The sequence below is a fragment of the Lipotes vexillifer genome, unplaced genomic scaffold, assembly GCF_000442215.2.
Source record: "Lipotes vexillifer unplaced genomic scaffold, Lipotes_vexillifer_v1.1 scaffold182, whole genome shotgun sequence".
Classification (NCBI taxonomy): Eukaryota; Metazoa; Chordata; class Mammalia; order Artiodactyla; family Lipotidae; genus Lipotes; species Lipotes vexillifer.
The window spans coordinates 6,176,961-6,203,187 of NW_006798798.1; the positions used below are offsets into that span (position 1 = coordinate 6,176,961).

General features: G+C 54.0%; 4 protein-coding genes across 5 annotated transcripts in view; 3 read left to right on the forward strand and 1 right to left on the reverse strand.

Moving 5' to 3' along the window:
* WDR62 (WD repeat domain 62) overlaps positions 1-9,312 on the forward strand; it is a 48,017-nt gene extending 38,705 nt beyond the window's left edge. Inside the window, exons 21-32 of the mRNA XM_007471025.1 lie at positions 1,058-1,110; positions 3,074-3,292; positions 5,104-5,231; positions 5,560-5,663; positions 6,020-6,127; positions 6,435-6,569; positions 6,864-6,978; positions 7,103-7,244; positions 7,326-7,386; positions 7,568-8,251; positions 8,797-8,954; positions 9,049-9,312. Coding sequence (XP_007471087.1) covers positions 1,058-1,110; positions 3,074-3,292; positions 5,104-5,231; positions 5,560-5,663; positions 6,020-6,127; positions 6,435-6,569; positions 6,864-6,978; positions 7,103-7,244; positions 7,326-7,386; positions 7,568-8,251; positions 8,797-8,954; positions 9,049-9,312 — 2,171 coding nt within the window. The remainder of the gene's footprint in view (positions 1-1,057; positions 1,111-3,073; positions 3,293-5,103; positions 5,232-5,559; positions 5,664-6,019; positions 6,128-6,434; positions 6,570-6,863; positions 6,979-7,102; positions 7,245-7,325; positions 7,387-7,567; positions 8,252-8,796; positions 8,955-9,048) is intronic.
* A 4,597-nt stretch (positions 9,313-13,909) lies between these two features.
* OVOL3 (ovo like zinc finger 3) lies at positions 13,910-15,851 on the forward strand. The gene is given in 5 exon segments (XM_007471026.1): positions 13,910-14,038; positions 14,041-14,142; positions 14,926-14,992; positions 14,995-15,126; positions 15,643-15,851. Coding segments are annotated over 5 exon segments (639 nt in total).
* Positions 15,852-15,901: 50 nt separating this feature from the next.
* On the reverse strand, positions 15,902-17,465 carry POLR2I (RNA polymerase II subunit I). 2 transcript variants are annotated; one of them, XM_007471028.1, is made up of 6 exons: positions 17,061-17,465; positions 16,929-16,983; positions 16,562-16,635; positions 16,400-16,474; positions 16,241-16,292; positions 15,902-16,009 (listed from the first exon to the last, which is right to left on the reverse strand). In XM_007471028.1, exons 1-6 carry the CDS (start codon positions 17,117-17,119, stop codon positions 15,947-15,949), a joined length of 378 nt encoding a protein of 125 aa, XP_007471090.1. In that variant the 5' UTR covers positions 17,120-17,465; the 3' UTR covers positions 15,902-15,946. The 2 variants fall into 2 exon arrangements, with proteins under 2 accessions (XP_007471090.1, XP_007471089.1); XM_007471027.1 differs by having other exon boundaries at positions 16,929-17,117.
* A 231-nt stretch (positions 17,466-17,696) lies between these two features.
* On the forward strand, positions 17,697-25,848 carry TBCB (tubulin folding cofactor B). The gene is made up of 6 exons (XM_007471029.1): positions 17,697-17,889; positions 18,287-18,430; positions 21,777-21,873; positions 22,608-22,799; positions 25,344-25,416; positions 25,572-25,848. The coding sequence occupies exons 1-6, from the start codon at positions 17,776-17,778 to the stop codon at positions 25,684-25,686; spliced, it is 735 nt and encodes a 244-aa protein (XP_007471091.1). The 5' UTR covers positions 17,697-17,775; the 3' UTR covers positions 25,687-25,848.
* Positions 25,849-26,227: the final 379 nt, after the last annotated feature.

Below are 26,227 nucleotides of genomic sequence, written 5' to 3' on the forward strand. Positions count from 1 at the left end.
CCTGCAGGCTTCTCACAGGTCCCATTGGCCATGATTGCTCCAGCTGTGAGAGAGGCTGGGAACAGTGACCAGCACTGGGTGCTCTTAGTGAGGGTAGTGGGCTGCCAAGAAGGAGGAAACAGGCAGGGGCCAACTGGATGGCTGACTAGTAGGCAACAGCAGTGTGAGGATTCAACCTTGTGAAACAATCAAATAGAGAGTAAGCTCATTCTCTTTGTCACCACCCACACATCCAATCCAGCATCCTCTCCCAGGTGGCCACTTTGATGAGTTTGGTGTGAACCCTTATAGGCCTTTTCCTGAACATTAATATACACGTGTGCATATCCATAGGAAACATCTGTGTCCACAAATTGTATTATACTGCAGATATCATTCTGTATCTTTTTCTTCTCAAAACTATCTTACTGACTTGTAGGTTGGTGAATACAAAACAGAGGCCTCCCTCTTAACCAGAAGCATAACCAGTGATTTTGCTCTGGGTGGGCATTTGTGTGTTTTCTAACTTTACACTGTTGTGAATGAAGCTGTGCTGACCACTCCTCGGCCTGAGGCCGAGGACTGACATTGCTAGATCCTGGGGTTAATACACTTTTTTTTTTTTTTTTAAGATTTGTTTTATTTTTTTTGGCTGTGCCACATGGCATATGGGATTTTTATTCCCCAACCAGGGATTGAACCCGTGCCTCCTGCATTGGGAGCACAGAGTCTTAACCACTGGACTGCCAGGGAAGTCAGATATACTTTTTATTTTAAAAGAGAACCCCAGCGGCCCTCCAAATCCAGTTACTGCCCCAACCAGCAGTCAGTGTTAAGCCCTCCGTTTCCCCACACTTTTGCCAACATTTGATAGTTTGAAGCATTTTAATTTTGGTCAGTCTTAGGGTAAAACATTATATCCCATTGTTTAAATTTGCACTTCCCTGACAGTTAGTGAGGTTGACCATCTTTGGATGTCTGTCGTTTCCTGTGTTGTCTCTGGAGAACTGCTGTTTATGTTACCCGTTGTCTCTTGGGTTGCTTATTCTCTTTGCATGGATTCCATGTGTCTCTCCAGATCCTCGGTGCCTGCTGACCAACGGCAAGCTGCCACTCTGGGCAAAGCGGCTGGTGAGTCTGCCCAGAGAGTGGGACACCTAGGAGCTGACAAAGAAGGGGTGCCCTCCTCCATGTTCCTCATTCTTCTGGGAACACTTTTCCCCTCCACATGTCTCCTTTCCCTGGAGAACCCCTGTCACCCTTCCACTCTCCGCTTAGACAGTCCTTCTTTCATGCAACACATGTTTACTGAGTGCCTACCCTGGGCTAGGCCTTGCTGTGGCCCTTAGATACAGCAACCAGCAGGGCAGATGAAATCTCTGCCTTCACAGGCTCATTCTCTACTAGCCACATCAAACAGGTAAATTATATAGTGTTTGGGGAACTGATAATCAGTGCTATGGAGGACAAAAAAGTTGAGAAGGAAAATACAAAGTGTTGGGGGTGGTGACAATTTTAGGGTAAAAAGAAAAGGCTTCACTAGGAGGACTTCACGTATTTGAGCAGAATTAAAGCAAGTGAGAAATACAGATCCTGGGAAAGAATGTTCCAGGCAGAGAGACCAGTCTGCAAGGGTAAGGGCCGTGAGGCAGGATCATGCTTATTAGCATGTTCCAGGAAGTGCAGGGAGGCCCGATGCCTGGGTCAAGGGTGAATGAGGGCAGACTGGGGGAGAAGGGCTCAGAGGGGCAGTGGGCGCCGGGTGGTGAGGAACCGTGTGGGCTTTGCTGCGCCCCCTCGCCACCCCTTACTGTCCTTCTCCACTTATTTCTTACCCTGTAGCGCTGAGCGAGATGCACAGGAGGGAGAGCTCTGAGCCAAGGAAGGTCGTGTTCTAACTCGGGTGTTAACAGGTCCCTGTGGCTGCCTGGGCAAAACAGAGCTTGAGGGGCAATCAGGGGGACCAGGGAGGAGACTGCTGTGATAATCCTGGCAGGAGAGGTTGGAGGCTGGACCTGAGGGGAGAAGTGGTTGGATTCTGGATGGATTTTGAAAGTGGAGCCAAACAACTGGATGTGAGAGAAAGAGGGGGACCGAGATGAAGGTAGGATTGAATGAGTGATCATTAATTGAGGGAGGGGCAGGCCAGGAGCTGGTGGGTTAGAAGTTGGCAGCAGAATCCTAAACCCCAGGTTGAAGGGTTTATTTCAGGAACAATGTCAGACCTCAAATCAGAGCCTAAATGTCAGCTCTTCAGGGAAATCCTCCCTGTCATCAGCCCCTGCACTGCTGACCAGGTCAGGCATGTGGCTGTTCTCTCTCAGGCCCCCAAGCTTTCCCTTATCAGTGCATATTACAACTGGAGTTACATCCAACAAATATTCACAGAACACACTGTACAGGTTCTATTGAGTCTTTTATATGTATTGTTTAATCCTCCTGGATGTATGGGCTTTTCATATCCCCTGTTATTTCACAGATAGGGAACTGAGGCCCAGAGGGGTTAAGTAACTTATCTGGGGTCAAGCTAGGAATTAGGGGAGGTGGGGTCGACCCTAGAAGGCTGGCTCCAAAGCCTAAGTTCTCAAGCACCCACCCTCCACTGTCTCTCAGGCAAGTCTTGGTAGGAGGCAGTGGTGGGCAGGACCAGGGTTAGGGTTAGGGGACCGTGGAAGAGAAGTGGCCATATCTTGGATGTGTTTGGGTGGCAGAGTTGAAGAAATACAATGGGAAGTGTGAGGGACAGAATAAGAGGAATGAAGGAGAACCTCAAGGTTCGGGGCCTGAGCAGCTGCAAAGAATCACTGAGACAGGGAAGGCGTTAGGAGGAATAGGTTTAGGGGGAAGGTCAGTTGTTGTCTTCAACATGTTTGCTTTGAAAGATCACCAAACATCCATGTGGAGATGTGGAACAGTTGCATGTGCACTTCCAAAGTTTAAGAACAAGGTTCAGGCTGGAAACAAATATCTGGAAGTTGTTTCTGATTTATGTTTAAAGCCACGAGGCTCGATGCAGGTCCGTGCAGTGTCCCAGGCCCTCACTGGAGTTGGTGAGCACTTGGCTAGCTGCCTGACCGTCCCCTGTCACCCTCAGCTAGGAGATGATGATGTGGCAGACAGCTCGGCCTTCCATGCCAAGCGCAGCTACCAGCCACATGGCCGCTGGGCGGAGCGGGCTGACCAGGAACCTCTCAAGACCATCCTGGATGCCCGGGACCTGGATTGCTACTTTACCCCCATGAAGCCCAAGAACCTAGAGGATTCTGTTCTAGATACAGTGGAGCCGCAGAGACTGGCGGGCCTGCTGAGTGAGGTATAGACTGCCTGCCCCAGCCCGGCCTACAGCCCCTGCACCATGACTGCCGCCGCAGTAACTGGGGCCTCAGTGCTCTCGTTCTACAGATAAAGCTGACTGTCCCACTCCAGGGGTGCAAAAGGGTTACATGAGATGGTAGAGGGCAGGAGGGTGAGCCTCGGACCTGGTGCATAGTGAAACTTCCCAGGGCAGACCAGAAAGCGGGAAGATGGGGTTGCTCGGGGGTTAAGAGCTTGGGCCCGAGGGCAGGCCTGTGCCTGAGTTGGGGGCATTTGAGCAGGTGGAGCCCTGGCCCTACCCCTTCCCGGCTCTGTAACCTGCAGCAAGGCTTGATTCTCTGGGCTTTGATTTTCAAAAATATGGTCATTTAAAAAAAAAAAAAGACTTCCCTGACTGTCCAGTGGTTAAGACTCCATGCTCCCAATGCAGGGGGCCTGGGTTCGATCCCTGGTCATGCCGCAACTAAGAGCCTGCATGCTGCAACTACAGATCCTGTATGCGGCAACTAAGACCCGGCGCAGCCAAATAAATAAATAAATATTTTTTAAAAAGAAAGGCGACTGGGGCTTCCCTGGTGGCGCAGTGGTTGAGAGTCCGCCTGCCGGTGCAGGGGACACGGGTTCGTACCCCGGTCCGGGAGGATCCCACATGCCGTGGAGCGGCTGGGCCCTTGAGCCATGGCCGCTGAGCCTGCGCGTCTGGAGCCTGTGCTCCGCAACGGGAGAGGCCACAACAGTGAGAGGCCCGCGTACCGCAAAAATAAATAAATAAATAAAACCATTTAAAAAAAAAAAAGATGACTAAGAAAAGATTTCAGAAAAGGTCATTTTTAAAAATGGTCATTAAAAAAAAGTGCACAGGGGGCTTTTACAGTAATCCAGTTCTAGATACAGGGTCTGGGCCCTAAAAGGTGCTGAAGCAACTTTAGCTCTTATTCTATTATTTTTCAAACAAAATTCTTTTTTATTCTATTATATAAGTTTGCTTATGTGGCATAATATAAATAGTTATGGGCATAATTCATAAATATATAGTTTGATGAATTGCTACCTGTGTACACACCGATGTATCCACCACCCAAGTCAAAATATAGAGCATTTTCTACCTCTTGGAAGGGGATCTTGGAGAACCGCCTTGTGTCTCTTCCAATCAGTACCCCCACTGAGGTAACCAGCATTCTTTTTTATTTTTATTTTTTGGCTGCATTGAGTCTTCGTTGCTGCATGCGGGCTTTCTCTAGAATCGTCGAGCAGGAGCTCGTTGCGGTGCACGGGCTTCTCATTGCCGTGGATTGTCTTGTTGCGGAAAACGGGCTCTAGGCGCACGGGCTTCAGTAGTTGTGGCTCACGGCCTCTAAAGTGCAGGCTCAGTAGTTGTGGCACCCAGCTTAGTTGCTCCGCGGCATGGGGGATCTTCCCGGACCAGGGCTGTAACCCGTGTCCCCTGCATTGGCAGGCGGATTCTTAATCACTGAGCCACCAGGGAAGCCCTGGTAACCAGCATTCTGACCTCTCTCACGATGGATTGATTTGCCTGTTCTTGAATTCCATATGAATAGACTCTTAGTGGGTTGGAGCTATACCTATTCCTTATCTGTAAAGGGGCTGATGATAATGCAGGGGCAGCACAGAGTGAGCTCATCATGGCCCCAGCCCAGGCCCTGGCTCACAGGGAGCGTCCAGCAGTGAGGGCTGCCATCACTACCTACATCTTTACCGTTACCGTCGGTGTTGGCGGAACACCTAGCAGCTTAGGAGGGCCCTGGTTGCCACAGCTGCCTCTGATGGCTGTGCTGTCTTCCCCCCCAGTCAGAGAGTCCCCAGGACAATGGCTGCAGGCCTCCCTCCTTACCACCTCTACAGAGGGAGTCTTCTGAGGCCAGCGAGCTCATCATCTACCCACTGGAGACAGAGGTGACAGTCACAGGGACAGACAGGTGGGTGTCTTTTGCACCAGTGGGAACCTTAGTTGGAGAGAGGAAGCCTCAGCTGGTAGGCACACCATGGAAGAGCTGCTCCCCGCTCTCCCAGTGGGCCTGAGGGAGGGAGGCGGGCAGGGGGTGAAGCCCTGATGGTGCAGGAGCCCAGTGCAGCCTGTCTTCCTGGTTCCAGGAGAAGGTGCAGGGGCCTCTGGAGGCGGCAGGAGAGGTGAGGCTGTACTCCCAGCAGGAGCAGGTGCAGATGTCTAGGCGTTCTGGGTGGGGGCCACTTGTTTACTAACCAGTACGTTATCATTCCCTCGCCCCACGCCCACGGGCACTGCAGCAAGTACTGTGCGGAAGAAGTAGCGAGGGCGCCAGGAGACCAGCAAGGTGACTCCTGCCTCAGGGCCCCCTCCATTGACTCGAAGGACCGGAGCCTACCTGAGGGTGAGTGAGCACCAGGCAGTACACCCTGCAGTAGTCTGTTCACCTGGCCACCAGGTCCCTTTCTGGGCGCTGATAGTGACCTTGACCGAGTCTTTCTGAAGCCCAGAGTCTGTCACAGAGACAGGCATGGTCCCTGCTATTGTCACTCTAGAATTCTGGAGCCCAACTTCCCACCAGTGGGAGCCCAGCTCTGCACCTTCCTCGAAGTGTAGCCTTGCTGGTCCATAAAAATAGGGGCGGTCTTATCATCCCCTTTCTGCAGATGAGGAAACTGAAGCCCTGAGACCCAAAGCGCCTTACCTGACTCAGTCAGGGCCCAGCTTTGGACTCCTGACCCCTCCCACCCTGTTTTCCAGACTCAGGGGAGTCAGAGGCTGACTTGGAGTGCAGCTTTACCACCATCCATTCCTCCCCTCCACAGCCAGACCCAGACCCTCAGTTTGATGTGACGCCTCCTACACCAGGTAAGTAGGGGCCAGATGTGGGGAAGGCAGTGTGTGGGCCTGGCCAGGGGATGGTCACCATAGATAACCACTGGCCCAACATCAACCCTGCATTTGGTGGCCACTGAGCACCACTTTCCTCCCCTGGAAGACAGACGCATTAGCCCTTCCTTCTCCGCCTGGTAGCAACAGGGTGTGTGATGGGCAAGTCCAGCTTTCTCCATTGTTAAGTGGCCAGTGGCTTTTTCAGAGCGTCTGCCATGATTCATGGTGTTGATGGTTCTCTCCTGCCCACTCCCTCTCCCCAACCCCCTTCTCCTCTCCCCAGGATGCCCAGGTACCGCAGAAGAGTTGTCCCAGCCCGAGGTGCCAAGCATATCCAACGGCTCCCTGCCCCAGACCCCTGAGCAAGAGAAGTTCCTCCGCCACCACTTCGAGACACTTACTGACGCCCACCCTGAGGGTAGGCCATGCCCCTCTCTGACCCCTGCCTGGGCAGCATCCAGGACTGGGCTCAGTGTGGGCTTCTCTGGGGTTAGGCTTTCCCTGGCAGGGCTGGCGAGGGTGGTGGGAGGGCGTATGTTTTACTTAGGGGCCCAGCTGTATGGTTTCTTCTGCCTGCTCCATTTGCTCCCAAAGTGTGTGTTGTCTGTTGATGGGGGTTTCTGAGGATCTGTCTGCTGGTCTGTGGGTCTGCCTGGGCCCAGGGCTGGCTGGCTGGAGGGATTCTGAGGGCGCCCTCGGCATCTTGCCCTAGAGCCCTTCCACGGATCCCTGAGAGACCTGAAGGCCTCTGAGGCCGAGGACGACTTCTTCAATCCCCGGCTGAGCATCTCAGGCCAGTTCCTCTCCCGCCTCCAGAAGACATCCAGGTGGGAGCTGGTGAACTAGTGAACTCCCACCCTGCCTTCCAGCTCTCTGTCTCCCCGTGGGGTGGGGCTGTGTGCCCTCAGGCGCCCCCAGAGCAGCCACAACCACCTGTTTTCCCCCCTACAGGTTCATCCACACCTTCCCTTCCCGGCTGCCCCTGCACCTCGTGAAATCCCCGGAGGTCAAACTCATGGATCTCAGGGGGAGCCCGCCCAGAGCAGAGCCCCTGAGAGCAGGTACTGGCTACACCTGCCCAGGCAGGACCAACGTGAGTACTGGGGCCGCTTCCCTCGAGACATAGGGCTGGGAGCCTGGTGGCCTCATCCTCACCTCGAGGCTATGCTTGCAGGTCATCTCTGGGGGGAAGGCTGAGGAGCCCCTCGAGACCCTGGAAGCCTGGTCCCCACTGAGTGAGTGTCCCCACCCCCAGGTGAAAAGCCCTAGCCTTCTCAGCAAATGGCCCTGGGTGCCTAGCTGAGCTATGGTGGGGATGGACAGGATCCACTCAGACCCTGCAGCCACCCTGGCTGGGGCTCCCTGTCCATCAGCTCTGAGCTGGGGTGTGAGAGTAAGCTGCCTCTTCCTTTCTAGCCCCCTGCCTCATGGGCCTGGCGCCCTGCATCCTGCCCTCCTCTGTGCCGCCCACAGACAAGAAGCCTCCGACACCCGCAGCTCTACCCACTCCAGGCCTGGCTCAGGGTGTCCACACCCCCGCCGCCCGCTCCTGCATGGAGGCCACTGCCAGTTCCTGTGCCAGGATACCACACAGCATTTCCGTTGAGGACAGTGAGGGCCCTGTCCTGGCTGAGCTGGCCAGGCCTCTGTGCAGGTCCTCGTCCCTGAGGGAGCTGGCCTCCCTGGGCCAGGAGCTCCAAGTCATCACCACCACAGTGACACCCAGTTCTGACAGTGAGGGCCAAGAAGCTGTCCTGCCCTCCCGGGGCAACCATGAGGCCCGCGCCAGCCTGAAACTCACCCTGTCAAGCATCTGTGACAGGCTCGTGTTGCCCCCACCCCAACTGCAGCCTCCCACCACGTGTGTCTGGTCCCAGGAGCCTGTGGCCACCCAGCCCAATGTCATGGTCACAACAGCCAGCTTCCTGGCCCCCAGCCCTATGGATGGGAGTGGCCCAAGGCTCCACAACGCCACCTTTCTCCCAAGGTTCCTGGCCACCGAGTCCCTCAATACCCCTTCCCATCCCAACAGCCCCCCACTTCCAGAGGCCAGGCCTGGGGTCCCTGGCAGCATCACCTCCCTCCTGGAGCCCACCCCTGGTGAGTACCATCCTTGGGACAAGGGATTGTCCCCTAAGCTCATCCCATGTAACAGCTGGCTCAGTTCCAAAGGTGGGCACTTGACCTGGCCACAGGCGCTGTGCCACTCATTCATTCATTGCCTTACATATTTAGTGAGTACCTTGTTTGTGTTGGGCTTTGTTCTGGGCCCTGGGAACGTGGGACTTGGTGGTAAACAAGACTACAGAGAATTGACACCTTAACTGGGGGAGACGCCCAGACTAAATCTATAAGGAAAGTGTTCAGTGTATCACAAAGCGATGTGTGCTGAGAAAAAGAGAAAGGGTTTAGGGAGTGACAGGTGGGAGCAGTGGTTAGTTTTAAACAGGATGATGAGAAAAGGCTTCAGGGAGAAGGTGGCATTTGAGCAGAGACCTGCAGAAGGGGTGGGAAGGTAGCCTTGGGGACTGAGGGAAGTGTCCCAGGCAGAGGGACGACAGTTGGGGTCGGCCCAGCAACACTGGCCTCTTTAGACCAGCTAAAAAGTAGAAGTGTCTTTCTCATTTCATCCCCTCCACCCCCAGATGCACTCAGTCAAGTCCAGGGCTGCCCTGGACACTGCGGGGAACCGAGGGGCCCAGCCAGGGTCCTGCCCCCAGATCCCCTTGAGCTGAGCAACGTGGGGACCGTCGTGCACAGACTGCAGACTACCTTCCAAGAAGCCCTGGACCTTTACCACCTGGTGAGCCGAGTCCCAGGGTCAGGGGAAAGGACTGAGGGACTCCCTGGCACTGCCTGGCCCAGGTGGCCCCTAACAAGATGGGCGCCCCTTGCAGATGGTCTCCAGTGACGAGGTGAGCGCCGAGCAGCGGCAGGCACGGACTGAGCTGGCCTCCACTTTCCTTTGGATCCACAGCCAGTTAGAGGCCAACGACTGGCTCGTTGGGACCGATCTGGCCCCAGCCCAGGCCCTGCCCAACCCAGGCCCCCCCTCCCCACCTACACTGTGCCCCCTGGCCAGCCCAGATTTGCGTGCCCTGCTGGAACACTACTCAGAGCTGCTGGTGCAGGCTGTGCGGAGGAAGGCACGGGGGGACTGAGAGCCAACAGCCCCCTCCACCTCAGCCCTGCTGCTTCTGAAGAAATAGTTATTTTACGCAAATAAACTGACAGCTTGGAGGAGTGGTTCCTGGTGCCTGTTCTGTGCATCCACAAAGCCCCCTTCAGATGGATGCAGGGAGAGAGGGTAGAGAGCCCAGGGAACTCACAGATGCCCCAGTGCCAGGCCCTGTTTCAGGACTCTGTCGTGGGGAACACAGGACTGTTGGGGAACTGCAATAATGATGACCCCAGCACCTGGCTCCCACGTCACCTGTCCCCGGCCCACTGAGCTGCTGTGGAGTCACGTGTGGTCCTTGCCCAGTGGGGCCCAGCTGTACTCTAGGGAGGGGCCAGCCCTTCTTCTCTGCCCCCTACTGATGCGCAAGAACCCACTGGAGCCTCTGTGATCACCATGTCCCAGACCCTGGCCACCAGTTCACATACTGCCACAACACTGGCTCACGGCCCCTGGGCCAGTCCCATGCTGGATCCTGTGAGCTCCAGGCTTTCGTTCCCATTTGCAGCAGGGTAAAGTGAGGGAGGACAAATCCAGGGAGCATGCCTAGGCCACCCAGCAGCTGGGACCAGTAATTCCTTCCCCAGCAAGACTGTGTCCAGCTTCAGCATCCCATGAGCTCCCAGCACTGGTACCAGCTTCCCTAGGCAGCAGGCATCTAGCCACGTGGCATGTCTGCTAAGAAGGACACTCTTGTGACCACAAAAGCCCTCACTGTCCCAAGTCTGTAAAAAGGAAGCCGGCAGGAGCAGAACCCTCCTAGAGCACAGTCATACTGTGCAGCCTGCTTGGCCTGAACCCCCACTTGCCTGTGAGTTCCTCCCTGCTCTGTTTGATGATCACAGCCCACCAGAAACAGGCTCAGAGAGATCCAGTGCCTTGCCTCGGGTCCCATAGAGTTGAGAGTCGAATGAGGCTTGCCTGGTGGTAGAGCCAGACTCTTTTAACATGAGGACGTGGCTCTCTGTTGGCCCTGTAAACACTGAACCAATCATACAGTTGTTGAAAAAAATCCTACCAGCCCCGAGGAATTGCTGGTCCCAGCTGCTGTCACTGCTGTACACGGTAGGGGTAGAGCAAGGAACAGGACAAGCAAAGCATCTGCCCTCGTGGCATTCACCTAGAAAGTGAAACACGACAGAAATTAAAATAACTGTCTAACTGTAGGTAAACTGAGGGCATTCCCTGTGCTGGTTACAGGACTTTCTTAGGTGATGTTGGAGCTGAGGCTTGATAGAGGGCACAGGCCGTGTGGACACTTGGGCAAGTATCCAGGCAGACAAAGGCCAGTGCAAAGGCCCCATGGCAAGCTCAGATGTATATGAAAGGAATAGCAGTGAAGCCAGGAGGCTGGAACAGAGTGAGCTCAGGGCGAGGGTAGGAGAGGAGGTGGGAGGAAGAATGGGTCCCACTGGGCAGGGCCTTGTCGCTTCATGACATTTAAATCCAAGACACATTCACAATATAGTTTTTTTCTCCTAAATATAATGCCTGATCTTGGTGTTTGGGAAGATGCCCAGTATTGTTTATTTCTCAAGGCTCCCTCTCCCTGCCCCGGCCCACTGGCCACCCCTGCAGACTGGAGACCCACTTGCCCTGCCCCTGCCTGCCTCAGCCACAGACGCCTAAGATCTCTGAGGTGTTTGGTTTCCAGGCCCCTGGACACCCAGGGGACCACCTTGAGCCTCGGTCCCTCATGGATTTTACCTCTCCTCCCACCCTGTATCATAGTTAACTCTTCAACTCCAGGTAGCAAACACCTGGCTTAAGGGGCCCCAAGCTATAGGGCCATTTGTTACTCTTGATTCTGTTCCTGCTCTATTTCACCCTCTGTGAGTCTGAGTTTCACTCTCCAGCTTGGGCCCTCATGGTGGCAACATGGCTGCCACAGCTCCCAGCAGTACACCTTCACCCAACCAGGAGCAAAGACACAAAGCAGGGCAGCCACCAGGATAGTGGGGAAAAAGTGCAAAGGCTTCTTAGATGCCTCCCCTTTCAGAGCAGTTGCAGGCAACAGGATTGGAGATGCCTTTAATTTGCTTGGACCAGCCACCTCCCCTGTCCTGGGCCTGTTACTGTTGCAACAAAATTGGGTTCTCTCGGCACAAAAGGAAGGTGAGCTGGTAGAGAGGATCCAGTGTGTCTGCCAGTCTCCACCTCCTAATGCCAAGCTCTTCAGCCCTGGAAGGACCAGACTTTTCTCAGACAAACCGACTGGTTAAGAAACCACTGCTGATGAATGTGTGTGCATGCGACAGTGTTCCAGCAGGAAGAGGACAGCATGCTCACGTGGGATATTTGAAAGAGAGTTTAGCAGAGGGATCATTTGCAGAGAAGTGGACAGAGAACAGGGAAACCTCAGGGCCAGTGCATTACCCTAGACTGGTAACAGGAGAGGTGTTACTCCCCACACAAGGCACAAGGGAGCAAAGTGGAACCCAGAAGAGCAAATCCTGGAGAGAGCTGCCCTGAGGGGAGTTGTGTTCCTGGCAACCCCACAGGGAGGGAGTTGGGGGAACCTCTCCCCCATCTTCTGCCAGGCTCCCCATTGTCTAAACCCCACTGGAAGCTAGAGGGCCCAGGAGCCCAAATGATACTGACCACCCAGGTCAGCTTCCCAGGACACAGAGCAGGACAGAAAAGGGACCTGGGGGCAAGTAAAGATACCTGGCCCCAGGGTTTTTCCCTAATGTGTTTTCAGCAACAACTCAGGAACCAGTTGTCCCAAGAGATGTGGTGTTGGGCATGGAGAACTGGGCACCTGAGACGAACAAAATGGCTCCCATAACCCGCTCACTGGCTTGTTCTTCAGTGCATCTGGCCCTGCGTTGGTCAGGTCCTAGATACTGGGCTGCCGACCCAGGCCAGGCACACCAGTCACGGCTGCGTTAAGTCCAACAATTGGGAGATGGAGACACTTAAAATCCCACTTTACAGGGACATCCCTGGCAGTCCAGAGGTTGACACTCCGCCCTTCCACTGCAGGGCGCACAGGTTCCATCCCTGGTCAGGGAACTAAGATCTCGCAAGCCGTGCAGTGAAGCCAAAAAAAAAAAAAAAATCCCATTTTACATGGGCTGATTGAAACTCAGATGCTTGCCTAGCCACCCCACCCTTCAATACTTTTGAACAACCCGCATTTATATGTCTGCTGCATGCCAGATCCTCTCCCTGGGTGATCTGCATGGATTTTCAACACAAACCATTGGTAGGAAGACTCATTAGTCCCATTTCCAGATGAAGAAACAGGCTCAGCAAGACAAGATGTGACTTCCCCCAGGTCCTGCAGAGATAAAGTGACAAAGCTCTGGGCCAGCAGGCTTCCAGCGCTTCCTCTGTTGCTTCCGAAAATGAATTAGCTGGACTGGCTCTCAGGGAATGTGAAGAAATGAATAAATATTGCTTCTTTCACCATCAAGCCTTTTATAGACTTCCTCTGCCTGGAAAACCCTCCCTGTTTACCAGAAACCTCTTCTTCCTTCAAGGCTCACACCTAGGAAGTCATCCCTGAACCCTTAGACTGGATCAGGAGCCTCTTCTGGGTCCCCTGAGCCCCCGGCTTTTCCCCATTGAAGCTTGAGTCACTCTGCCTGTGCTTCCCCCATCACAGCCTTGGTCATTCTGGACTGTCACTGGTGTGTCTCCCCCATGGACCTTTATGTCATTTTCAGTGCTGAGCTAGGCCAGGCCTATAGTTGGAGATCAGAAAATCGTTGGGTGAATAAGTGAAAGTAACTGCATGGGGAATATTCAAAATCCTTAACCCCTGGCTAAGAAGCCAATGACCAATCTAGAATGGAGCCTGGCCACAGTGCTGGGGTAAGGGTCCTGGGAGCCCCTGGCTGTGTCAGGTGACCCCTTATAGTTCCTGGACCGTACGAGAGTGAGGGAGTTACTAGGAGCTGCACTAGTAACAAACCAGTACTGTGATACCCCGTACACTTGAACAGTGCTTCCGGCTGAACGTCAGCTCTGGGCATCTGCGGATCAGAGAGGTAGAGTTTCCTGCTTGAAGATGCACAGGCTGGATCCTCACTTTGACCTTACCAATTGGACCCTGCTGTCTCTCCACCCTCTGGAGCAAGCAATCACAGTCACCCCCTCCCCTGCTTCCTCAGACGGCTGCTGTGATTTGAATAACCAAGCAGGCTGTTGGATGTCCGGTAGTGACTGGTTTGCTTGGCAAATAGACCCTCAGGTCCTGGGCCCTGCTGGTAATATGGAAAAACACTCAGCCCCACTGGGGTCTCCTCTCTCCACCCCCAAGGGCTGCTTAGGTTCCAGTCTTGCCCTTGCTTGACCTCCCTGGGGGCCCTAGTGCTTGTCTTCCCCTGGAGGCTGGAGAGTACCCTCAGGAACCTGGCAGAGGAGAAGGCAGAGGAATGGCAGGGCCCAAGGCAGAGGTAACTGGAGCCAGCTAAGTCTGCCCCCTGGGCCTGTCACAAAATTTGCAAGGAGAGAATGAGACCTCTCCGTGACTTCCCCCTCCCTTCCCACCTGGAATAGTCCTCCTGGGCCTGAGGTCTGACAGCAGGTGGAGGAAGCAGCCGTGTGTGTGGGGGGAGCTGTTCCTGGTGGTGATGCCCCGTGCCTTCCTGGTCAGGAGTCAGCGTCCACAGCCACCCAACTGGGGCCACCTGCCTGACCAGCTCCGGGGACATGCCTATGTCCCAGGTGGGCCCCTCACTGGGCCTAGAGGTGAGGGGCAGGGGAGACACAAAGCATCACCATCTGGCTTCTCTCCTCAGACTGCAGCAGCCTGGGGGGGCCACTGGCACACCAGTCTTCTGGCCTCCGGGACTCTTGGGCAGCGGTGAGTCTGCAGCTGTCCCACAACACCCTGCTCAGTTTCACCCCTGCCCACTCTCAGCCTCAAGAGAACCTGCCTGCCCCTTACCCCCTCATGCCACTCGAGCCTCGGGACCTTTCCACCCATTGTCCTCTCTGCTGGAAATGCCTTTTCTTTCTTAGTAGTGGGCTCACTGTTAGCCCTCACCCCAAGTACCCTTTCCCCAGGGTGGGCAGCCACAGCCCCTGCCCCCAGGGATTCTCTGCCCAGTGGGGCAGAAGAACAGGATTCAAACCAATAAGTGGATGGTGGTTTGCATTATGTCAGAGAACCAGACAAGGTGACAGGAGGTGGATGGGGGATGGGGGAGGAGCTCTGGGGCCTCTCAGAAGGGATGCTCAGCTGTGCGTGCACTGGAAGAAGGAAAGCCCTAGGCGGGATGTACATGTGCTGGAGATTATTCGTTTTTATTGGGAGCCAGGACTGTTCTAGGCAACGGGTGTTTAGGAGTAAGACAAAAACTCATTCCTTCCTGAAGCTTATAATCTGGTGGGAGCTGCAGGTACAGATAATAAAATTAGGGAAAAAAATATTATGTTGGAAGATGGTATGTACTATGGAGAAATAGAAAACAAAGTAAGGGCAATGGTGGCAAGGTGGTCAGGGAAGGCCTTGGGGAGAGGGTGGCATAAGCACGCACAAACTGCAGTCTCCGGCCTTCCCAGACCTCCTTGGTTCCCAGTTCTAGGTGCTCTTGGTCCAGTGGAGGGGTCAGGTGGGGTCCTAACTCCCATGTCCCTCCCACAGCCCTCCCAGGGCACACTGACTGCCACTCCTAGGGGCCCTGGGATGCTTGGCTGCCCCCTCTGCCCCAAGGCTTCCCGTTGCAGCGCATGCTGACCCGGCACCTCAAGTGCCACAGCCCTGCCCACCACCACGTGTGCCACTGCTGTGGCAAGGGCTTTCACGACGCCTTTGACCTCAAGCGGCACATGAGGACTCACACGGGTGAGCAGCGGCAGGGACTGACTGGGAGGTGCTGCTGCAGGGGGATGGAACGAAATGGAGGTAGGTGCATGGGATGTGGAGTTTCCGTGTACTTGAGTTCCGTGCACAAGTGGGGCATGTGTTAGTGGGACAGAGACTCAGCCTTCAGGAGGCTGGGAATACCATGCACCTCAGCTCCCAGCCTGTGGGTGTTGGGGTGGTGCCAGGGTGGGGGCCTGCTGAGGGATACAAAGAGAAAACAGGTACTGGTTACAGGATTCAGGTCCCATATTGAAGGGTGCAAGGGAAAGCCTCCCTCCTTCTCCTCCAGGGGAAGGAACATCCTGGTGAGGAGGGTGGGGACACACAGCTCCCACGTTTGCACGGGGTGGAGGTAGCAGATGGTGGGAAGCAGGCCAAGGTCTGGCGAACTTGGGAGTAGGAAAGGCGGAATGCTCACGGAGGGCAAGGTCGGAGGGTGCTGGTCTGGGGGCCATTGCCCTGTCTGTCCTCTCTCCCTCTGGCCCACCTGCACAGGGATCTGGCCATTCCTCTGCGGAGCTTGCGGGAAAGCATTCACGCAGCGCTGCTCACTTGAAGTGCATCCTGCCAAGGCACATGGATAGCTGGCCAGCTACGCTTATCGTGAGCGCTGTGAGAAGTTACATGTGTGTGAGGACTGCGGCTTCACCAGCTCGAGGCCTGACACCTACGCGCAGCACCGCACCCTGCACCACGCTGCTTGAGACTGGGAACCCTGTGTCCAACCCATGAGAGGGAAATAAACAGAGGAAAGGCACGCATAGAACACAGCATTTATTTACACAAGGGGGAGAGTGGTTCACTCGGTCCAGCGGTGGCCGCAGTGTGGGGCTGTGCACACATAATACAAGCGCATGGCATCCTGGCAGAAAGGATGTACGGTTAGGAAGGGTCTGGATCCACAGGGCTGGATACAATACGAACCTCCATCCAGAGAAGCCTCACCCCAAAAGGACAGACTAGGGGGCTTTCCCCACTACTAAAGGTCCAGCTCGAGATGCCTGGAAGGGCAGGATCTCCCCAATATTGGTGTCCCCACCCCTGGGAAGGACCAGGCCCAGGTCACTCCGAAAGCCTTGCTCTCACCACTCACCTCGGCCCGGGCACTGTGTGACTGGAAGAACACCGCCTCCTTGTGGCCGCACCTGAGGGGACAGTCAGCCACTCAGAGCCTGCCATACCCTTCCCTCCTCCCTTCTCCGTCCGGTGAGGATGAGCCACCTTCCCTCCCCAGTACCAGCTGCGCGCTCACTTTTGGCAAGGGTGGTCTTCGGTCCGTGGCAACGTGGGGTCCTGGGACACGTCAGCGATGATCTGGGTCAGTTCGCTGAGGGAATAAAGGGTGAATAAGTATGCTTAGACCGGGCCTCCCAAGCCAACAACCCCGTCTCCTAGCTCGGGCCCTGCCACTCACTCCACTTCGTGCGTGATTTTGTTGACGTAGATGCAGCTGTTGTCGGCTTCCTGCTGGTAATCACAATTCCGGCACTGCGAGAGGGCGAGAGTGGCGGGAAGGGGGTCACAGAGAGATCCCCGATGGGACTGGAAGGGCATGGCCTTCCCCCGAGGGGATGACTAGGGGATGGAGTCTTGAGGTTGGGATCATTGGGTGTAATCGAGAATCACCTCGCGGATGGGCAAGACGAGAAAGTCGGGTTCACTAGGGGGACAGTTGGGAGGGTTAGACCAGGACGGGGCGGCACTGGGAGTAGGGCCGGACCACGTTGGGAACCTGTGGGCCGGTCACGGAACACCGGGGCGCCCGGCTGGCTCGCGCTCACCGCGTACAGCAGAATGCGGTTCTCCTTGTCCTCCTTGGGGTAAAGCATGTTGTTACTGTGGGGAGGGGGAGGTCTGAGGTCAGTACTGGGGCCACTACTTGCTCCCCTTCCACAGTGCTGGCCGGGTCTCACCATTCCTGGCAGAATCGAATACCCACGAAGCCCGGCTCGTAGGTCCCATCGGGTTCCATGGCGACTCACTGCCCGCCTAGCCTTCAGCGTTTGCTCAGCCGCGGGACAGGTCGCGGGAAGGGTCAGATCTCTTAGCTTCGCCAAAAGAGGGGAGGAGCTGTGCACATGTAATGGCTCCCAGTGTCTTTGTGGTGGCTGATCTGAGCTGAGGTTTGATTAATTACTTGCTTCAATCTTTTGATATCCTAGAATATGGCTTCCAACTTCTGGGCCTTTCTTCCCCAGTTTACAGAATAGTGTGGTACGAGAACCGGGAAAAATGATGCGTCACGTAACCCGCAAAGTGCTGAGTGTAAATGGAGAGGCCTTGGCTCTTTGCAGGTTGAAGGCCAGTGCACATGCGCGGACAGGGGTAGCTCTTGCCAGTCCTTCCTCTCGGCTTCAGCCTTCGCCCGCCAGGTCGTTTCCCGTGACGCTATTGGAAGAACTGTGCACCGTGAGAGACTTCTCCGGATTGGCTGGGCCTACCCAGGACTTCTTCCTGGCGGCGGCGAAGAGACGCGGCGATTGGCGGACCCCCCTGGCGGGAGGGCGTGGATTGGCCAGGTCCGGGAGCAGGGGGAGGGGCTGATATCCCAGAAGCGGCGGCGGCGGCGGCTGCGGAGCCGGTGTGAGGCGGCTGACTGGCTTGCGGGACCCCACAGGGCGCGGCGAGATGGAGGTGACGGGGTTGTCGGCGCCTACAGTGAACGTTTTCATCAGCAGCTCACTCAACAGTTTTCGCTCCCAGAAGCGGTACAGTCGCAGCCTCACCATAGCTGAGTTCAAGGTGTGGCCGCGGGGGCGGGGTCCTGAGGGGCGGGGCTAGTGTTGAGGGGCGGGGCCAGGAAGAAATGGAGGGTCTTCCCCAGCGCAGGGAAGGAGCCAGAGATAAGCCCAGGTTGCAGAGGTTCTGGACTGGACCTCAGCGGGGCGGGGCCAGAGGGAACCTGAGGTTCCAGAGAATGGGTGCGGGGCCAGAGAAGAAAAGAGGTTGCAGGGAGTGGGGGCAAGACCAGAGGAGGTGGGGCCAGGGATAACCAGGTGGGTCCTAAATGGTACGTCTCTTGGAGGAGCGAGGAATGGGTGATGGTTATTGATACAAAGGGCGGAGCCTCAGGGCAGAGAGTGGGGCCACTGACAGCCTTCCACCTCGTCCCCGCCTCCCCATCTTGTTATCCCCACAGTGTAAACTACAGCTGGTTGTGGGCAGCCCTGCTTCTTGCATGGAATTGGAGCTGTATGGACCTGACGACAAATTCTACAGCAAGCTGGATCAGGAGGATGCACTGCTGGGCTCTTACCCCGTAGATGACGGCTGTCGCATCCATGTGAGGCCTCCCTACTTGGGATCCCTCCCCTCCATTCATTTATTTATTCAATAGATGCTTGATGTGCTTTGCGCTGTGTGATAACCAAAATAGGCCCTAACCGCATGGAGCTCCCAGTCCAGCAGTGAGAGAGACAGACCCATCACCAGACATTGGCAGCCAGATTGGTCTGGACTGGGCTGAAAAGCCTAGGGGACTGGAGGCATCCAGAAGAGGTGCCTGACCCCACCTCGGGGTATCAGAAGGGACTTCCTGAAGTTAGGGATGCCTGAGTTGAGATCTGAAGGATGACCTAAGAGAAGAGGCGGGAGGGGCATTCCAGGCAGAGGGAACAAGAGTGTGAGGTGGGTCAGGGTGAGCAAAGAGGCTCACATATTGGGAGAAGCCAGAACACAGAGGACCTCTGCATGCATCAGCTCACATCATCCTCTCTGTCCTCAGTCTTCCCCGCCCCCCCAAAACTCTGCAGACATCCTAGCATCCCAGGTGAACTTTGCATGTGCTGTTCTCTGTGCCTGAATGTTTCTTTTTTCTATGCCCACGTGGCTCACTCCTTCCTTCCAGTCTTTACTTAAATGTCACCTTCCGGGTGTGAGGGCTTCATTGCCCTCGGTATAAAATTTAAACCTCCTCCCTTTCCCACTTTCTTTGATTTTTGTCCTTCTCACTAATCACCTGTGGCATACTATGTATTTTTCTCCAATACCTGGAACAGTGCCTGGCACAGAGAGGATGCTCAGTGAAACATTGTTGAATGATGAGTTCAATGCATAAAATAATACTTGGAAAATGGTGTAATTAACCCTATTTTGCAGAAGAGAAAACTTAGTTTCAGTATGGAATTTAATTTCCTGAGGAGAGACATAGCTAGAATTTTTACCTCAGTCTGCATGGCTCCAGAAGTTAGTGTACCCAGAGAACTGGGTCTTTTTTGTTTCTTTTAATTATTCATAACTGTTCACTGAGCATCCACATTATGTCAGGGATATAGCTGTGAATCAAGTCTGAGAAGGTCTGTGTTTTAGCTCTGTCCAGTGAGTGTGGTAGGCGTTAGCTAAATATTCACAGGAACAAATGTAAAGGGTCAGTGAGACGAGGGCCATGCAGAAGGAGATCACAGAGCTGGGAGATCCTATACTGGGGAGCCTGACCCATCAATGAGATCCAGGAGGACTTCCTGGAGGAGGTGCTGCCTGAACAGAGACCTGAAGTTAACTGAAGAAGGGGAAAGCGTGCTTCAGGAGGAGGGCACAGCATGTGCAAACACTCTGAGGTGGGAGGGAGCAGAGTGGGGTACAGGGGCTGAAGAGTGACCTGTCCTGTTTTGGTGGGAAGTGGAAGCCAGGGGAGGACTCTGAGCCAGGAGGGTCCTGGTCTGACTCAGGTGTTCACAGGCTCCCTCTGACTGCATGTAGGGAACAGACAGTGGAGGACAGAGGAGTAGGGAGACCAAGGAGGAGGCTGCTTCCATAGGCCAGTTGAGGTTATGGGTCCTAGACCATTGTGGGAGCAGGTCGGGACTGTGCTGAGCCCATAGGACTGACTTTGGACTGACCTGGGCAGTCTCAGCCTTGGGATGCTGGTGGGTCAGGCAGGGCAGTGGCGTCCTCAAACAGGAGGGTTTCACACATGGATTCAGGTATAGACAGGGTGCTGACTTCTGAGGCCATACAAGGAAAGTTTCCCAGAGGTGGAGCCTCTGGAGAATTTGTATTTTTTCTAAAATTCTTTTCCTGTTTATAAATATCACCCATATTTCTTTTTTTTTAATTAATTAATTTATTTTTGGCTGCGTTGGGTCTTCGTTGCTGCACGCGGCTTTCTCTAGTTATGGCGAGCGGGGGCTACTCTTCGTTGCAGTGAGCAGGCTTATTGTGGTGGTTTCTCTTGTTGCGGAGCACACGGTCTAGGCGCACGGGCTTCAGTAGTTGTGGCTCGCGCGCTCTAGAGCACAGACTCAGTAGTTGTGGTGCACAGGCTTAGTTGCTCTGCGGCATGTGGGATCTTCCCGGACCAGGGCTCAGACCCGTGTCCCCTGCATTGGCAGGCAGATTCTTAACCACTGCGCCACCAGGGAAGCCCTCACCCATATTTCTTGCTGCAACGAATGACAGCAACCTCAAACTTAGAAAAACCCCTGATATAGAAAGTGGAAATTCTTAGTGATTGTTAGCCAGAAATAAGGGCCGTTTCTGTTTTGCCCAGTGGCTCAGGCCAAATGCTTTAGGGTGTTCCTCACCCCTGTCCTTCCCTCACACCCACATCTAATCTGTCCGCAGATCCATGGGCTCCACCCACAAAAATCTATCCAGAATCCAGATTCTCCTCCCTCACTGCCCCCACCCTGGCCCAGCCTCCATCCTCTCCCTCCTGGACCATCACACAAGCCGTCTCCCTGCTCCCATCCCTGTGCCCCTCCATCTGCTTCCCACACTCAGCTGAGGGAGCATGTAAACACCTGTGTCAGATCAGAGCCCTCCTGGCTGAGCCCTTCCCTGGCTGCATCTCATTCTAGGTAAAAGCCAAAGTCTCCAGTGATCTGTTGTGTCTCCCACTCTCCCCCTGGCTCACTCCACTGCCGCCGTGCTGGCCCTGCTGTTTCTCAAAGGAGCTAAAGACATTTCTACATCTGGGACTTTGTGCTTGTTCCTTCAGGCTTGTCTCAGACATCCCCTCCTTCCAGAAGCCTCTTTGTTGTATTTGTCTGCATAGAACCTTGTCGTCATCTGGTGTTTAATACCCATCTCTGTGCATTTGTTTCTGGTTGGCCTCCCAGCAGAATGAGCACTCCTTGAGGGCAGGGATTGATCTATTTCTGTACTGTGTCCCTAGTACCCAGCATGGGGCCCAGCTGGGTGCCTTGGAGGAGCTCAGCAGGTGATGAGTGAATAAATGTTGGGGGTGGTACAGAAGAGATGCACCAGGATCTGGAAGTTGGGGTCAGCCTAGGAGGGTCCCAGAGGTCCAGAGAGGATAGACACACTGCCCGGAGGGTTCACGAGCAAGGCCCAAGCTCTGCCCTTCGGTTCCAGTGTCCTGGGGCCATCAGTGATGTGGATGCCAGTGTGTAGGGGTCATCTGGAAGCAGATGCAGCCTCCAGGGCCTTGGATGGGTGGTAGAGAGGGAGATGGCCGTTGTAGACACCTGCTCTCACCCCTTCGGCTGGGCTCAGGGCAGGCAAGAAGGCTGGGGTAAAGGTGAGGGTAGAGTAATGTGGTTTTTCCGAGACAAGAGACACTTAAATCTATGGAACGCTCCAACGTGCAGCCACACTCGCCCCCCGCAGCATTCCAGGCCTCTCTGCCCAGACCCTGATCTCCACTGACCTCCCTCCCCTCACTACAGGTCATTGACCACAGCGGTGCCCGTCTTGGGGAGTATGAGGACATGTCCAGGGTGGAGAAATACGAGATCTCACAAGAAGCCTATGACCAGAGGCAAAGTACGGGGTGCACAAGAAGGGGTGGGGGCTAGGGGAGGGGGTGGGGAGCAGACAGGATAGACGGGGACACTGAGGGCGAGTCGGTGGTGTGGGCAGTGGGGCAGGCAAGCGTGGGGGAGTGGAGGGGGCGGGGTGAGGTTGGTGTGGGGACAGATGGCTCATGGGAGAACAGTCAGGGGTGGACGGGCATGAGGTGTGAATGGAGGCTGTGGGGTGTGGCCGAGTGCAGGCAGGCAGACAGGGCCATGAGAAAGTAGAGGAGGCCTGAGAGGAAGGTCTGGGGTGTGTATGTGGGGTCAGATGGGGGGCGGTCAGGGTCACACTGGGGGCACGGCGTAGGGGGCAGAGCATGGTAGAATACGTGGAACCAACAGGACAATGGGGTGCGGGCATGTGGGGACAGGTGAGAATGTGTGGTGGGGAAGATGAAGGTTTCTGAGCCTGGGTGGAGGCAAGCATGATACTGGAGGGACAGGAGGATGGGGTACCGCGAAAGACTGCAAGCAGGCACCTTCCCTTTAGTTTCAGGATTGTGGGGAGGCCCAGGGGTCCTGGGGAGAGGCCAGGGCTGTGGTGGGAGACTTGGGGGGCTTGGGTGACAGCCCTTCAACACCCAGCACGGAAGCGCTTCCCTCGGAGTGTTGGCCCCGTGCGGGTGGCAGATTATCTCATTAGGCCAGAGGTCTCCCAGGTGGTCTCCCATGTCTGACTCTCACCCCCTACCTCACCCACAGACTCGGTCCGCTCCTTCCTGAAGCGCAACAAGCTAGGTCGATACAGTGAAGAAGAGCGGGCACAGCAGGAGGCCGAGAGCTCCCAGCGCCTTACTGAGGAGGCGGCCCAGGCCAGTGGCATCCCTGTGGGCAGCCGCTGTGAGGTGCAGGCGCCTGGGCAGCCCCCTCGCCGGGGCACCGTCATGTATGTAGGTACGTGGCTCACTGAGGCCTCGTGTCCTGCCTTGAGGTGGGCAGTGCTGAGGACCCAGCCCTCAAGGGGATCTCAGTCCAGGAAGGGAGACGGACCCAGGGGCTAACTGTGACAGCCTGGTATGTTCACGGCAGGGAAATGGGAAGCAGAGGCCATATGACCTGAGTTGTGATGGAGGAAGTGGAGGCCAGAGGGATCAATTCTGAGGTGAAAGCCTGGGGCACAGTGGTCAGAGCTGAGATGGGGAAACAGGCAGAATTATTAGGCCTGTGATAGGGGAAGCACAGACCGAAGTGATCAGGGCACACCCAGGCCATGGGCAAGGCTGGACTGTGCTGGGCCTCAGAGATAGGAGAGAGCAGTGTGGGGGGTTTTTTGGTTTTTTTAATAGCAGTTTTATTGAGATATAACTTATATACCATAAAATTCACCCATTGAGGGAACTCCCTGGCGGTCCAGTGGTTAGGACTCCACACTATCACTGCCAAGGGCCCACATTCAGTGCCTGGTTGGGGAACTAAGATTCCCCCTAGCTGCGCCACACAGCCAAAAAAAAAATCACCCATTTAAAGAGTATCATTCATTAGCTTTTAGTTCACAGGAATCATGCAATCATCACCAGAGTCAGTTTTACATTTTCATCACCCTAAAAGGAAACCCTATAACCATTAGCAGCTACTCCCCATTTCTGAAACCCCAGCGCCCCCAGTCCACATAGCTGGCTACGAATTTATGTTATGTCTCTATAGACTTGCCTATTCTGGAAGTTTCATATAAATGGAGTCATATTATACGTGGTCTTTTGAGACTGGCTTCTTTCACTAGAACCATAATTTCAAGGATCATGCATGTTGTAGTATGCGGCAGTGTTTCATTTCCTTTTATTACCAAATAATATTGTATTGTATGTAACACCACATTTTATTCATTCATTCATCAGTTGAAGAACATTTGGGTCCTTCCCACTTTTTGGCTATTAGAAATAACGTTGCTGTAAGTATCCTTGTTTAAGTTTTTGTGCGGACATGTGTTTTTATTTCTTTGTACCTAGGAGTGGAATTGCTGGGTCACAGAGTAACTCTTTAACTTTTTGAGGAACTGCCACACTGTTTCCACAATGGCTGCACCATTTTACATTCCCACCAGCGATGAATGAGGGCTCCAGTTAATCCACGCCCTCATCAGCACTTACTATTATCTTTTTGATTACAGTCATTCTAATGGGTATGAAGTGGTAGAGCATTATGGTTTTGATTTGCATGTCTGTGATGGCTAATGGTACTGAGCCTCTTTTTAGGTGCTTAACAGCCATTTGTGTATCTTCTTTAGAGAGATGGCTTATTCAGATCTTTTGCCCATTTTTTAATTGGGTGGTTTGTCTTTTTGTTGTTGATTGGTGTGTTAGGGCTGCCATATCAAAGTACCACACACCAGGTGGCTTAAGAAACAGAAATTTGTTTCTCACAGTTCTGGAAGCGGGAAGTCTAAGATTAAGGCTTTGGCAGGTTTGATTTCTTCTCAGGCCTCTCTTCTTGGCTTGCACATGGCCACCCTCTCTGTGTGTCCTCACATGGTCTTTCCTCTGTGGGCTAGCACATCCCTGGATTCTTTGTCCAGATAACCTCTTATGAGGATGTCAGTCAGCCTGGATTAGATCCCACCCTAACGGCCTTATTTTAACTTAGTTATCTCTTTAAAGGCCCTGTCTCCAAATACAGTCACATTCTCAGCTACTGAGGGTTAGGGCTTCAACATGTGAACTTGGGGGGGACACAGTACAGCCCATAACAAGTTGTAAGAGTCCTTTATATATTCTAGATACAATTCCCTTATCAGATATATGATCTGCAAATATTTTCTCCCATTCTGTCGGTTGGTTGTCATTTTACAGTCTTGATAGTGTCCTTTGAAGCACAAACATTTTTGATTTTTATGAAGTCCAGTTTTTTTTCTTTTTTTGCTTATGCATGTGGCATTATATGTAAGAGGTCAATGCCTAATAGAAGGTCACAAAGATTTAAACCTGTGTTTTCTTCTAAGGGTTTTATAGTGTTACATATTACATTTAGGTCTTTGACCCATTTTGAGTTAATTTTTGGTTATGGTGTGAGGTAGGAGTTCAACTTCATTCTCTTGCATGTGGATATCTAGCTGACCCAATACGATTTGTTGGAAAGACTGTTCTCTCCTCATTGAACTGTCTTGGCACCCTTGTCAGAAATCATTTGGCCATAAGCAGTGTGGGTTTTATGCTGAGCGAGATGGGCAGCTTTTGAGGAATTTGGGACAAGGCAGTGGTGCTGTTTCCCTTCGATTTTTACAGAGCCCCCCTTTGGCTGGGGGTGTTGAGTGAATGGGGGTCAGGGTAGGAACAGGGAGACCAGTGAAGGGGGCTACCATATTGATGTGGGCAGGAGGTGGTGGTTGTCCTGGGTGGTAGCAAGGAGTGGTTTTTGCCAGGACAGGCTTTATACTCAGTGGGCAGGTGCGAATCTGGGGTGAGCTGCTTAAGGAGATTTCATTGGGATTTCTCCCCTGGGCAGGACTTACAGATTTCAAGCCTGGCTACTGGATCGGTGTCCGCTATGATGAGCCGCTAGGGAAAAACGATGGCAGGTAGAGATCCCCACTGTAGTGTCTGTGTGTGTGCCTGTGTGCGCGTATGTGTGCATTTATGTGTAAGTGCATACATGTACTACTGGGGGAGCCCAGCCATGCTGGCATCTGGAGTAGGAGCCCTCTGACACTGCCTTCCCCATCATGCCCTGCAGTGTGAATGGGAAACGCTACTTTGAATGCCAGGCCAAGTACGGCGCCTTCGTCAAGCCATCCGTTGTGACAGTGGGGGACTTCCCCGAGGAGGACTACGGTTTGGACGAGATGTGATGCCCAAGGAAGGGCACCCCCCTGCTCCAGCTAACTCACCTACTTATTGCCCTTCCCTGTGTGTGTCCATGGCCCTCTCCCCATGACCCCATTTTTATTTTATTCACTTGACCCTCGCCATTGACTTTTGAGACACATGTATTAAATTTGCCGGAAACCTGGGAAGTGTTTGGAAGACTCAATGATTATGGGGGTGCTGGGGACAGCTGGGTAGGTGAGGGGAGGGAGAGGGGATACCCCTTGTTTTTAAGGAATATGTATATACAACTCAAAACTTGTTCCTATTCATTGGCCAGAATTCTGTCTCATGGCTACCTGTAGTTGCAAAGGTGGCTGGGAAATGTAGTTTTTATACCGGGTGGCCATTTCCTTGCCAAATATCAGAAGTTCCCCCAGCTACAGAAGCTGGGGAAAAGGGATATTGGGGTCATCAAGTAGTTCTACCACTGTCCCTGTGGGTGGGGGACCTGTTCACTTAATAGTTAAAAGAAAAAAGAAATCTCAAGTCTTTAGAAGGAGCGTGAGGCCCCTCACAGCATTG

Excerpts from the sequence above, each read along its gene's own strand:
- POLR2I (XM_007471027.1), bottom strand. The coding sequence starts at position 17,063 with ATGGTGAGACCCGGCCAGCACTGTGGAAGGGGAGCAAGTAGTGGCCCC. Across the intron at positions 16,293-16,399 it reads GAAGACCACCCTTGCCAAAA|GTGCGGCCACAAGGAGGCGG; the intron begins GTGAGCGCGCAG and ends CTGTCCCCTCAG. Across the intron at positions 16,010-16,240 it reads CACACAGTGCCCGGGCCGAG|GATGCCATGCGCTTGTATTA; the intron begins GTGAGTGGTGAG and ends CCTTTCTGCCAG.
- TBCB (XM_007471029.1), top strand. The coding sequence starts at position 17,776 with ATGGAGGTGACGGGGTTGTCGGCGCCTACAGTGAACGTTTTCATCAGC. Across the intron at positions 17,890-18,286 it reads TCACCATAGCTGAGTTCAAG|TGTAAACTACAGCTGGTTGT; the intron begins GTGTGGCCGCGG and ends TTATCCCCACAG. Across the intron at positions 25,417-25,571 it reads CTAGGGAAAAACGATGGCAG|TGTGAATGGGAAACGCTACT; the intron begins GTAGAGATCCCC and ends CATGCCCTGCAG.